Source organism: Mugil cephalus, chromosome 1 (assembly GCF_022458985.1).
Source record: "Mugil cephalus isolate CIBA_MC_2020 chromosome 1, CIBA_Mcephalus_1.1, whole genome shotgun sequence".
In the NCBI taxonomy this organism is placed as follows: Eukaryota; Metazoa; Chordata; class Actinopteri; order Mugiliformes; family Mugilidae; genus Mugil; species Mugil cephalus.
Window position 1 is genome coordinate 34019576 of NC_061770.1, and position 12279 is coordinate 34031854.

At 41.2% G+C, this 12279-nt stretch overlaps 1 protein-coding gene across 22 annotated transcripts in view; it reads left to right on the forward strand.

Annotated features, from left to right (window-relative positions):
- The window catches only part of camk2d1 (calcium/calmodulin-dependent protein kinase (CaM kinase) II delta 1), a 91336-nt gene that overhangs the window by 72644 nt on the left and 6413 nt on the right, over positions 1-12279 (forward strand). For 4 of the 22 annotated variants that reach the window (XM_047568154.1, XM_047568192.1, XM_047568150.1 and 1 more), the window contains exons 13-16: positions 512-552; positions 4799-4858; positions 7410-7454; positions 8834-8882. In XM_047568154.1, the coding sequence (XP_047424110.1) occupies positions 512-552; positions 4799-4858; positions 7410-7454; positions 8834-8882 (195 nt within the window). The remainder of the gene's footprint in view (positions 1-511; positions 553-4798; positions 4859-7409; positions 7455-8833; positions 8883-12279) is intronic. The other 18 variants (XM_047568208.1, XM_047568173.1, XM_047568200.1 and 15 more) reach the window with 5 other exon arrangements.

The following is a 12279-nucleotide window of genomic DNA, read 5'->3' on the forward strand; positions in this document are numbered from 1 at the left end:
TAAACCTCAAAGCCCCCAAACCCCCCCACCTCCCACCCCCCTCCGTTCAGTTCTCCCTCCCTCTACCGATCATCCATCTCTCAGACTGTCCTTGCATGCTAACTGAAAGTTAGACCGATAAGTTCTAAAGAAAAAGAATCTCCGCTCACGTAACTCCAGCTAACTCGTAATAAATCAGAAGTGGTTCTGTCTGTGGATTGTTTGAGATAAAAGATACTTAAGTGGGCAGAGAAAAGCGAGGAATAGCTAAGGAGCAGCACTGCTGCCCTGACTCCATCTCCTCTAGTTTTATCACAACAATCTAAATGCATGTTCCAGACTAATGATTCACCAAGTTTTATTTCTCCTGCCGAAGTAATTTGCATTTTTCTCTTCTGCTTCCAATGCTAGCCACTAATGCTAGTAATTGGCCAGCCTTGAGAAGACCTTGTGTGTTTGTGTGCATGCGTGAGTGTTTGCGTTCTGTGCTCGCCACTGATTTCCGTGCATTGTTATCCTTTTTTCTCTACAGCAGCCAAGAGCCTGCTGAACAAAAAACCAGATGGTGTCAAAGTAAGTACAACTTCCCTCCCCGTCCTCACTTTTCCAGCTTCTGCTCCTGAATAAAAATGCAATTCACTGGTCGTTTTACAGACCGGGGCCGTGCAGGTCTCACAGAATCCTCGGTTTCATGTTCACGTTTTGGTCTTTAAATGCGAATAGAGCTTGGGAGGGGATTAGCTTTTCTGAGTGGTTTCGACAGATATCACCCCCCTCCCACCGTATCGTTCCTCCTCTGCTTTGTCGGTGTGTGTGAAATAAGGAGGAGGACTGAGCTAAGGTTGGAAACTAATAACTGATGATTAAATAATGAGTAACTGGTGGGAGATGAGCTTCACTTCACTGTTGTTCTCCACTCAGTTGTCATGAGATGAAAGTTCTCCATTGACACAACCAGAAAGAGTGTGTATAAGCTATATATAAATGCTGCTTCTAGCTCTGGGATTCAATTTCAGCCTTTTTTTAGGGTTTTGATGAGCCAGACTTTCTTTCTCTCCTTTCAACACAGTCATTTATTTTTTTTTCTTTAGATAATTCATCTAAATTATAAAAATTAATGATAATTCTTAAGGCTGTCACGTATTCGTTCTTTCAGCCCTTGTTTGAGAGCTCTCCTAGTTTGCTCTCGGCACATTGACCAGACAGAACTTTTTTCCTGTGGGGTGCCTGGTTACTATTATTGGAAATGGGAAATGCTAGCAGCAGCTCAAACAACTGCACTTGTGGTGTATAGATGATGGTAGCAACCAAGGCCACGCCCCTTTTTGGATGAAAACAAACCACTGGCGGTAAATACAAATCCCCTCGTAGCCGGCATTTATTTTGCGTTGTTAGCATTTGTCGGCTGGAAGATGGGTGAAATGGCTAACGTTAATCAGGCAGACACGTAAATAATGTCGTAATGTCGTTGCCAAGCGAGAATCGGCGATGTTACGTAGAAAAACTTAGAAAAATAGGGGCCATATGTCCATATAGTCCGTTTGACACATGTACACATATCCACTGTCAGTGTCATCTTTGTCATTTCATAGAAAATCTCAGTTTACCTTTTGAATTGTCCGAAGAATGATACACAACGAGGGGGCGTGGCCTTATCAGTGACGTAAGATTGCTGTCTTCTATGCTGCAGTGGGAGGGGCCTATGAGGACTTCCCTGGAGTTCGACCCTTGACGTTCACATGAACGAGAACAAATTTCTCGCTGAGTGTGTAACAAGCTTTAGCCATATCTCCCTGTGGGTTTTTAGTTTTAAGTCCTAGTAGAATGTCATCCTCTGATATTCACCGCTGCCACCTCCCTGACACTACTGAGGGGAATGGCAGTTAGCTTAGCAGCAGCAACATGCGTTTTCTGGAAGCAATTATATGGTTTCTCAAGATAAATTACATGAATTCACTCAAGTTTAGACGGTTGTGAAAATATTTCATTACATTTTCTCTCCTTTTAGTAAATATAACAATCAGTCAACGGTTTTGCCTCCGTTAGCTTGTTATTAATAACTGTCTATTGATGCCAGATGGGCAATGCACTACTTTAGTCATTTAAATGAATAATTTTAACATTATGGTAACATATTTTTTATGGTATGCCTTTTTATTTAAATATTAAAAAATAAAAGATAGATTTCTGACTTCAATGTGGGGAAATGTATTTAAACTATAAATAATAGTGCACATGAATCGTACTGTTTGTGTGAGTGTGAGTACAATGTTGCAGAACCAGAGATGAATGAAGGTCTTGTAGAAATCCCCTGCTCTATAGTGGATTTTTCTTTTTTCCCAGATAGCTGCTAAGACCGTGGTTATTGAGAGGGATTATCCTGCAAATAAGCCTTTAAATACAAAACAATTGACTAAAAGAAGCTGAAAAGCTGTGTAGAGTTCCCAGCATTCCTTTCGATATCAGCAACTTTCTAAATGACGCCGACTCATTTTTGCCTGTTTCTCCTACAAATGTATTTTATTGTAACTTTAGTTCCGAGGCACTTCCCTTTTAATCTGTCTGGATGACTAGTGTGCTTCTTCTTCTTCTTCTTCTTTCTTGATTACTTCCTGCTTGTGGCATTCCTCTTTCTTTTTCTCTCTGTCTTCAATCACGGTAATTACTCCTTCTCATGGTGACTACCCTTGTCGCCAACAAATCACTAATATGATGTTAATAATAACGTGACATTCTCCGAGGGAAGGGGGGAGCAAATGCACTGGAAAAGATTATGCTGACTGAATGTGAATGAGAAACTGAGAGAGAATGAGGCGAGAGAGCGTTTCAGATTGTGTTATTCAGATGTAGATTCAGTTTCTCTTGTTGTGTTGCAACGCAGAGAAGGAAGACGGATGGTACAGAGCCCTTGAGGGTAGGCCTGAGCACGCTGCTGCTGCTGCTGCTGCTGCTGCTGCTTGTTACCCAGACTGACATCTGCAGTTGGTAGTCAGCCATAGAAACCTAGTTGTATTTAAATTCCTGGGGAGACACTGCATGACTGAACGGTGAAATAACCCCACACTGGGATGGTGTGGTGGTGTAGCCTGAGCCCCAGGGTACCCGCTGCATCCTCAGCGGTGTGATGCTTGATTACCCTGGCTGACGTTTTAGGCCCATTTCAAAGAGATTATACATACATGAAAGAAAATTCACCAATCAGCCACAACATTATGACCACTGATGGAAGCAGTAGAAGAAGAAGAAGCTGGGTAAGCTTTGGACCTGGCATTCATTGGTGTGGATGTTACTTAAACATGTAGCACCCATCTAGACCAGACCAGGCACCTTCCACCCCATAGCAATGTCACTTCTTGATAGCACCATCCATCAGGAACAGCTCAAAAAAAAACATGAAGAACACCACAAGGTGTTGACCTGGCCTCCAGATTCACTAGATCAAGTATCTGTGGGATCTGTGGGGAACCATAGAGGTCCCTCCCCTCAACCAATAGGACCCAAGGAGCCCCCCACTAACAACATCCTGTTACCGGACACCATAGGACACCCTCAGAAGGCCCATTCTCTGATGACTCACAACTGTTTTGGAGGCTACATACACAATATTAGGAAGGGTGGTCATAATGTTATGCCTGATTGCCGTATGATGAACGTCTTGAACTAATGACAGCAGGTCAGGTTAGTTGACTAGCTTGGTTTCCATCTGATTAACTTCTAATTAATCCCCCATCACTACGAATCAATGCACTGTCATATAGTGTGTCCCCAGCCTAGGACGAATGGTAGACATAGAGAAGATTATTAAAACCTTTTTTTTCCCACCTAGTTCCTAATGGAAATCATTAAGATGTGACCCTTCTCCTTGACCCTTAGATTCTGAGTGTGTTACTACAGCTATGCCGATGTACTTTTCCATCCCGGCAGACTGGTAGCAGGTCCTTGTGACGGGCAGCTGGCCAGGACTCTGATTCATTTCCTTTTTCCTGCTTTGTGGAAAACTGTTACTGGACATTCCGTTGTTAATGATGAGTTATTTTTATCCTGTTTTTTCACGGTGTGTGAACTTCACACGGAACAACTCTATGATTACGTCCTTATCAAGGTTTTCTTGTTGTCGGTGCACATTAAGGTGTTCTTGCCCAAATAAAACTGGTTATAATAATTATAAAAGGTACAAATTGAATACATGCTATTTGCCCCGTTTGCCATTTTATGTGTTTGTTAGTAATGAAAAGTCTGTAAATCCCTCACATTTTAAACACAAATATGACTTTTGTAGGTTCCTCTCAACTTTCTGCCTTGGGTTTTTGCAGAAAACATATGTAATAATCAATATCATGTGGAGTAAAATCTCCTTCTAAGACTCAGGTGTAGCAGGCAGGAGAACACGACAGAATAGAAACCAGAGACCACTTTATGGTTCTAGCATGGTTTAGCTAGGAATTAGCTGTATAAATATGGACGGTGGAACAGCTCCTCAAAAGTGTGAAGCCAAAGCAAGTAGAGCCCCCCCGGTGCCTGGAGGCTGCAGTATAGGCTCCTGTATCCCTGGGAAAATAGCAGAAGTTTGCCCAATGCAAGGAAATGGCAACATGTCCATATTTATACACAGTCTATAGTAGAAACAGTCAGTTTTATTTTATCCGGTTTCAAACTTGTGACACTTGTTTGACGCCTGACAGCAACCCTTGAGCACACACACAATGTTCCACTCTTCCCTTCACAGCGGCTGCTTGAAGAGCGACCGTTCGGACACTAAGTCTTGTCACTTCTGCCCTTGTCTCGTGTGTCTACCTGTTTGTTCACTCTGTCCCTCCAGATCAACAACAAGGCCAATGTGGTCACCAGCCCCAAAGAGCCTGTCCCCACTCCTTCTCTGGTACACTGTCTGCCTGCCTTGCTGCCTGTGTTTGCATGACTGTCCGTCTCTCTAACTATACATGCAATTGTACCATACTTCCATCTGTCCTGAACACACAACCTTGTTGAACTCCATGCCACCTCATTGTTGATGGTGATATGTTCTTATCAAGCTTAAACATGCATCTTTACTGGTTGTGTGACATTAGATGTCCACAACCACCTTCTAGGATTGTTTTATTGCATTGCCGCATTGCTGTACATGGGCTACATTCTCCTTTGTTGTTGATGATGGCTGTAATGGCATTAGGGTCATTACATACCAACTGTGGCTAATACACTGATGTCACATGTTTTGCTGTCAGCCAAACTGGAGACAACGCTGGTTTGTTATTTCATCGACATTATTAGAAGTCTCAAGGTGGAGGAGCTCCAGAAGACTGTCTCTCATGTCAGAGGTGTAAAACAAATCTGTACTACTTCACTACTGTGAAGTACCAATGACATTTACTCAAAGCACATTGCAGTCGCAATGGCACGTGGGGCAACTCAGTGTCCTACTAAAGGATGCTTTGGCATGTGCTCATGTACCATGGATGGAACTGCTAACACTATGACTCGTAGCAACCCATTACTAGTCATCTCTGTAAAAGAGAGAACAGAAGAGATACATGAGAAGAAGTAGATTTTTTTTCATCATGTAATTTGTTGAAAATTGTTGAAATTTCAAGAAAAAAGTCGGAATACAATTTTGAGAAAAAAGTCAAAATTTTGAGAAAAAGTCGAAATACAACTTCCAGAAAAAAGTCGAAATTTTGAGAAAATAGTCGAAATTTTGAGAAAAAAGTCAAAATTTCAAGAAAGAAGTTGAAATTCAATTTTGAGAAAAAAGTTGAAATGATGAGAAAATAGTTGAAATGTCAAGAAAACAGTCGAAATACAATTTTGAGAAAAAAGTCAAAATGTTGAGGAAAAAGTCAATATTTCAAGAAAAAAGTCAAAATGTTGGGAAAAAGGAGAAATTTCGAGAAAAAGTAACATTTCGAGAAAAAGTAACATTTCGAGAGAAAGTAAAATTTCGAGAAAGATGGATTCACTGTGATCCAGGAAGTCGCAGGCAGCCAGAACTCCGTCAAACAAAAACACTGCCCATGGAAAAAAAAATATACCTCATTTTTTTTTCTCATGGGTGGCGCTAATACTCTTCTGTAGAAGTAGAAAGATGGCAATATATGTAATATTTCTGTTATCTGTTTAGGGCTGTTTTCATGCAGGTAACCATGAAAGGAAAAGACGATTTGAGAGAAGGTTTATAGGCGGAGGCGGCAGCTCATTTTTGTGCTAAGCTGAAGACGCTGAGATGAGCTTTTTGTAAGAGGCTCAAACGAGGAGTGTACAGGAATTAGGTGCTCTTAGCTGAAACCATAAAAAAAGTGCTAGAACATGGGAGATTTAACAGAGAAACTGTTACAGGAATTGCTACATTTATGAGAAGTTAATGGTGAAAAAGCTTATCAGAGGCTTTAACTAGTAGATTGGTGCAACTAGAAACGGAATCCACAACAGTTCACTCGGTACATGTTTAGGTAAAGTAGGGACCATGTTTCTCTTAGATAGACTTTATTGATCCACCAGCGAATTTTTTAAGTCACAATAGATCAATAGATGCTTAAAAAACACTCTTGAAAGCCACTAGTAAAAAAAATAATAAAATAAAATAAAAACTTATTTAAATTTTATTTTATTTTATTTTTAAAATAAATTTGAAATAAAATTAAACTAAAAGAATTAATTAAAATAATTTTTTAAAAATAAATTTAAAAGAATGAATTAAAAAAAGTGCAAATTTCCTAGAAATAGAAGTAAATATACACTATATTCTTTCAGAAAAGTGCAGTCACTGAGGTAGAGTTCACTGGGAAATAGCTCAACGTGTTTCCCTGTCTTTGATAGAGCACCAGAGTACAGCAAATAATTTTGACGTTGCTTATAATTAATGTACAGTACATGTAGTGGGACATGCACCCTGACTATTTTCTTCTGTTACCTTTTGGATTTTTTTATTTTTTATTATTATTTATTGATTTTTTTTTTTTTTTTTTTTATATCAGTGTATGTTTGATATCTGTGAAGTCGTGAACACTTGGTCAAACTCCTGCATTCTGTGTAACCCTTTCCCTGAGTGTTTTTAGCTCTGTGTCCTACGGCTTTTTGTCAAGAAAGGCACATAAGGAGTGTGTTTGCAGATCATTTCCTGTGGTGTCTGTGTTTGTTGTCGTCGTCAGAATAAAACCTGCTCATCTGTGATTAATAAGACACTTCCCATGACGTACAGACGGATTTTCCAAGCTTCCATTGCCACATCATCCCATAACATGTGTGTTACAGTGCGTCAGTATGCCGTAGTGTCTCTATTTTTAGTAAAGACTCGCTTTCCCCAAATAGTGAATATGCCCATTTCCCACTCTCCCTTGTCTTTGTGCTTTCATCTTTGTTCCTAAATACTTCTCTGTCACTTCTCTTTTACTCCCTAACTCACTGTCATCCTACTGTCGGCCCTCTCAAATCAGGAACCTCAGACCACTGTTATCCACAACCCAGCTGATGGAAACAAGGTACACAGCTCACATGCTGGTCTGGAGCTGTAGTGTTGCTGCTGACGTGTGCGCCGTTTAGAGTAGAGCCTCAGTGTTGCTTCTGATGATGATGATGATGATGTTGTTTGTGTGTGAGAAATCGAGGGTCAACGGAACCTGTTACATATTGCATGTTAGAAACTGTTGCATGCACGTGTTATTTCTTCAAAAATTAACGTGTACTGTGTACGTTTAAATACATCACTACATCATTTTTGCAGTCGTGTGACAAAAGGGATTGTGCATGCCGCTGGAACAAATTCGATTCCGTGCTGTTCCAAGCCAAATCCTTTTTTGTTTTTTCGCAAATTACAACAGCTCAAACAGCAAGTCAGAGGTCAGACCCGAGTCCATCCACAGGTGTCTAGGTCATAGGTCTTCAACAGGGGGTCCGTGGAGGTACTACAGGGGGGTTGATTAGACATTTTATATATATATATATATACTGTATATATGTGTGTGTATAAATATATGTATATATATTTAATTTTCCCCACAAATTTAAATTTCTTTAAATACACATATACGTAAAGGGATAAATGGAGGCAGAAGACGTTAGCTTTCAGTCAGCGCTTCGCTCATTCAGTGAAAAAGCGTACCTTCTCACATGGGGCGCCACACTAGACCTGTCAATCTAAGCTTCCTGTACACAGCAGGTCCCGCCCCTATCGCTGCCGAGCCAATCATGAGGCCGCACATTACACGCTGACTCTTGTCACGTTCCCCGCAATTGGCCGAGAGCCTATTCAGTCCCCAGGTGAATAGCTTAATATTAAATGTAAAAATAATATATATTTATAAATAGCACTAGGCTGACTTTAATATAGAACACATACAGTATAGGAGGTAGTGGGTCCCTACTTAGTCTCTCCATCGGTTTGGGGTCCTTGGCCTGAAAAACGTTGAAGAGCCCTGGTCTAGGTGGTTTGCTGTTTCCGACACATGGATCTACATCTTCATGTATAATCCATACGATGACGTGACAACTCATGCATGTTCGTACTTTTTGCTTTGTGCAGTGATTTGATGGAGCTCGTAGCCTAGCGTGCAGTATGTCGTTGTATGTTGTGCGTAGTGAGAGTGTGTGCAGACGCTTGTATCGTACGTGAACAGAGCGTGAAGCTGTGCAGCTGTTTGTTAAATAGATAAAATTACGGGTCTAATGTGTGAAAACAGACTCCATCATCTATTGCCTCCAACCATGTGCCTGGTAGCTCTGAGACTGTTGGTGCTCATATAGATGATAATAAAAACGAGCTGCTTTGGATACGGTACCCAGTGGAACTGAGGTGTCTGTCTTCGTTTGTGCGTGTCCTACTAACAGGAATTCATTTGTATGTTGTTGTTTGTTTATACAGGAGTCCAGTGAGAGTGCCAACACTACCATCGAGGACGAGGACGTGAGAGGTAGGCAGGTTCAAGCTCAAACTGGCTTTCTGATGTCAGGACACACTGTTTTCTACCTAATGTTCAAGTATCATCACATTTTCAAGTTTTTTCTTTCTGGGTTCATTCGACAACTTTCGTTGTTTTTTTTCCCCAAGAATGTTTTTGTTGCATGATTCTGTTGTATTCTCGTCTTTAAGTTTTATTTTTCTCAGGCCATGTATTTTCATTTTGGATGTGATTTCTGCCCCAGTACTGTACAGTGTACATGATTGAGTTAATAGGCCATCTGTGGACTCTAATCGTCCTCTAATCACATTATACGGATCATTATGTGAATTGATAATTGGTATTAAGATATCGATATTTCACCTCGCCAAGAAAACACCCCATTCAGAAGAATTAAAGATTGTTTTTCAGGCTCTATCCTCGGCACTCTTTGCTCTTTGGGTACACCAACGATAATAACAAGGGTTTCTTGTTTTAGTCAGTACCACGTACCCGTATTCAGACTAGTTTGCTTGGTGGTTCAGACCTGATAAGTTATTTTCCGAAGTATGGATTGATGCAGCAAAATCATTTTTGAATTGCTGCAGCAGAGCAACTAACATTGATGAAACCATTCTAGGATACCGGGCGGTCCCATGTCCACACAAGTTACCTCCAGATGCAAACTCAATATAACACGCGTCTGGGTTTTTGGACTGGTCAGATGTTATTTGAACTGATACAGTACTTTGGCAGCTGTTGATTTTTCTTGGCTGATATTTGGAGCTGATTCTGCTTTTTCTCCCAACATTTACATGATCAAAATTACATGTTGATAACAAATGTTACAAGTAAAAAGAGGTAGAGCACAAACATTTTCCAGCTTTCAGGTGCGCATACGCTGCTAAAGGGAGAGGAGCAATGTATGGGCTGTATTATGGTGTATTATGGTTTGTCCATTATACATATGGACAAACCCATCGTGCTGTCACCCACTGGATTCTGAACCTTGAAAAACCTTGAAGTGATGGGCTTCCACACTCACATTCAGACCTGACAAGTTATTTTCTGAAGTATGGATTGATGCAGCAAAGCCATTCGTGAATTGGTTCAGCAGAGTAATTAATGACATCCGTGAAACCATTCTAGTATACCTGGCAAGGTACCTCCAGTTGCGTCCTCCATAAAACGGATGGGGCAAATGCGCGTCCAGGTTTCTGGACTGGTCAGATATTCTGCAAAAGTAAATTGACTTTACTTACAAAATTAATGTTGTGACTACTCTTGTTTGATCTACAGGATGAAATGATGCAAAAAGTTGCCTTTTTTTAAGTAGATGGAGCACTGTGTTTTTATCTGTGTGCAGCTAAAACCCTTTGCTTACAGTGTTAGCTAATGGCTAACTGGTGTTAGCTTCGTAAGCTAGCATTACGTAGAGGAAAAAACAAACATCACTGCTTATTTTAAATTATAGTCATTTGCAAACGTTAGCTTGAAATTGAATTTGAATCAAGTATTTTAAAACAACTTGCTAACATTAGTTTCACAAAAAATTCTTTTGAAGCCACTTGCTGTTTTTAATTCCAAATTACATCAAGAGTCTCCAATTATTTTACTTTAATTCATTTCTACAACAATATAAAACCTTAAAGATCTGAAAAACTGCAGTATTTAACCAACTATATCACTAACATTAAATTCTTTTTTTTTTGTGGAGCTGGTTGGTTGGTGAGATTTACCCAGAATTCCTTGCACCAGGTTGAAGTTGGAGCAGAGTAAATACAACGACAAAAAAGGGGTGTTGTGGGTCTTCATAAGATGATTTATTGCATATAGCTAAAAATCTAAAATGTAGACGAATTCAAAAAATATATTTATGTCAAGACACAAACTTAGTTTTTAACAAACAGACTTAATTGTGTTCAAATTACATCATCAATACTGTACATAGTCACAGTTTAGTAGTAACATATCACAGCCACAGAGTTTAGGAAACAAAAACAGACAAGGGAAAGAAATTCTGTTCCGCCTGTCCATTTTGTGTCGAGATCTGAGCTTTCGTGTCTGCTTCCATGCACGTACGCGGGCCCGTTAGACGGGGCACGCCGCGGCCCTTTATAAATGGCCTCCATTGTAATACGCGGCTGGGGTATGCTCCAGTGACCATATTGAGAAACTGCTTTACACTGCCCCACTTATGACAGTGTCCTCCTCATCAGTTCATTCATGCTGCTCATTCACTCACATCATCCCTCCCTCCTTTTGGAGTCGTAGCCCCCAGTCGGCCCACAACCACAAAGTGAAAGCTAGGACTGATGCCCTGCATGCATGTTCCCTCCTCGGCGCTGGATGATCCGGTGATGAAAGGTTGACATAATGACTTGTAGCTCATCCGGGCGGCTCTAATGAATCAGATGACTGTGTGTAATGTGAAAATTGTCAGTAATAATGATGGCCCTTACGGAGAATTATCGCCTACTCTGCAGCCGCCGGGAGTCTGGTGGTTCAGAATCACTGCTCTCAGCTACTGTTCCCTCTCTGCCAGCGGCAGCACTAGCAAGTAATGACTCGATGGAGACCAAAACAGAGCTCACGCCATCGGATATATAGACTTTAACTAGAGTGAATGCAGTAAAACCGTCTCCCTAAAGCAACTAATTCAGCTTCATTTGTGATGGAGGTGTTTAACCACCAGCTTACTGTCATTTCCTGCATGCTTTTCACAAATTCTTCCTTTCATGTTTTCCTTTTCTACATCTATGTCAGCACGCTCCCCCCGCCCCAGCCTCCCTATCTACCACCTGAAGCACTTAAACCAATCCTCCTCCTCTCAGCGGCCTCCCAGCCCTCCCCCCTCGCCCTCACCCTCCACTTCCTCCACCTCCTCCTCCTCCTTCTCCTCTTTCTGCTGGTACTCTCCGAGTGTTTGGCCCAGTGGCGAGGAGTGTTGCCAGTACATCCTGTGGGCACTGGTGGTTGCCTACCTGCTCCTCTTCTTCACATCCGCCTCTCTGGTCTTTTTCTCCGACCATCCCACCACATGCCACTGCAGCACCCATCACACACCCACTCTGGGCCCCACCGACTCCCAGTGTAAGTCCAGTGTAAACGCTCAGAGCTCTGTAGGAAGAAGGCTTCGTGCTCCCATTTCACAGCATCCGAGTGTAGAAAGAAATACACGAGAAAGAGTCAAATAACAGCAGTTTTTAACTGAATAGTTGTGGGTCGACTAAGCGACATGGCGGTTTGCACTTTGATGTACTGATTTCTAACCGCAGTAGGACTGAAAATTCTGCAACACATTATTTGGAAATGTTTTTTTGTGAATGAGACTTGAAACCAGAGAACAGGTAATTTGGGTCTTTGTATGCGAGACAACACATCTTGTTGTCGTTGCTATGAAACAAACTTTGAGGTTCAGTGTACAGCT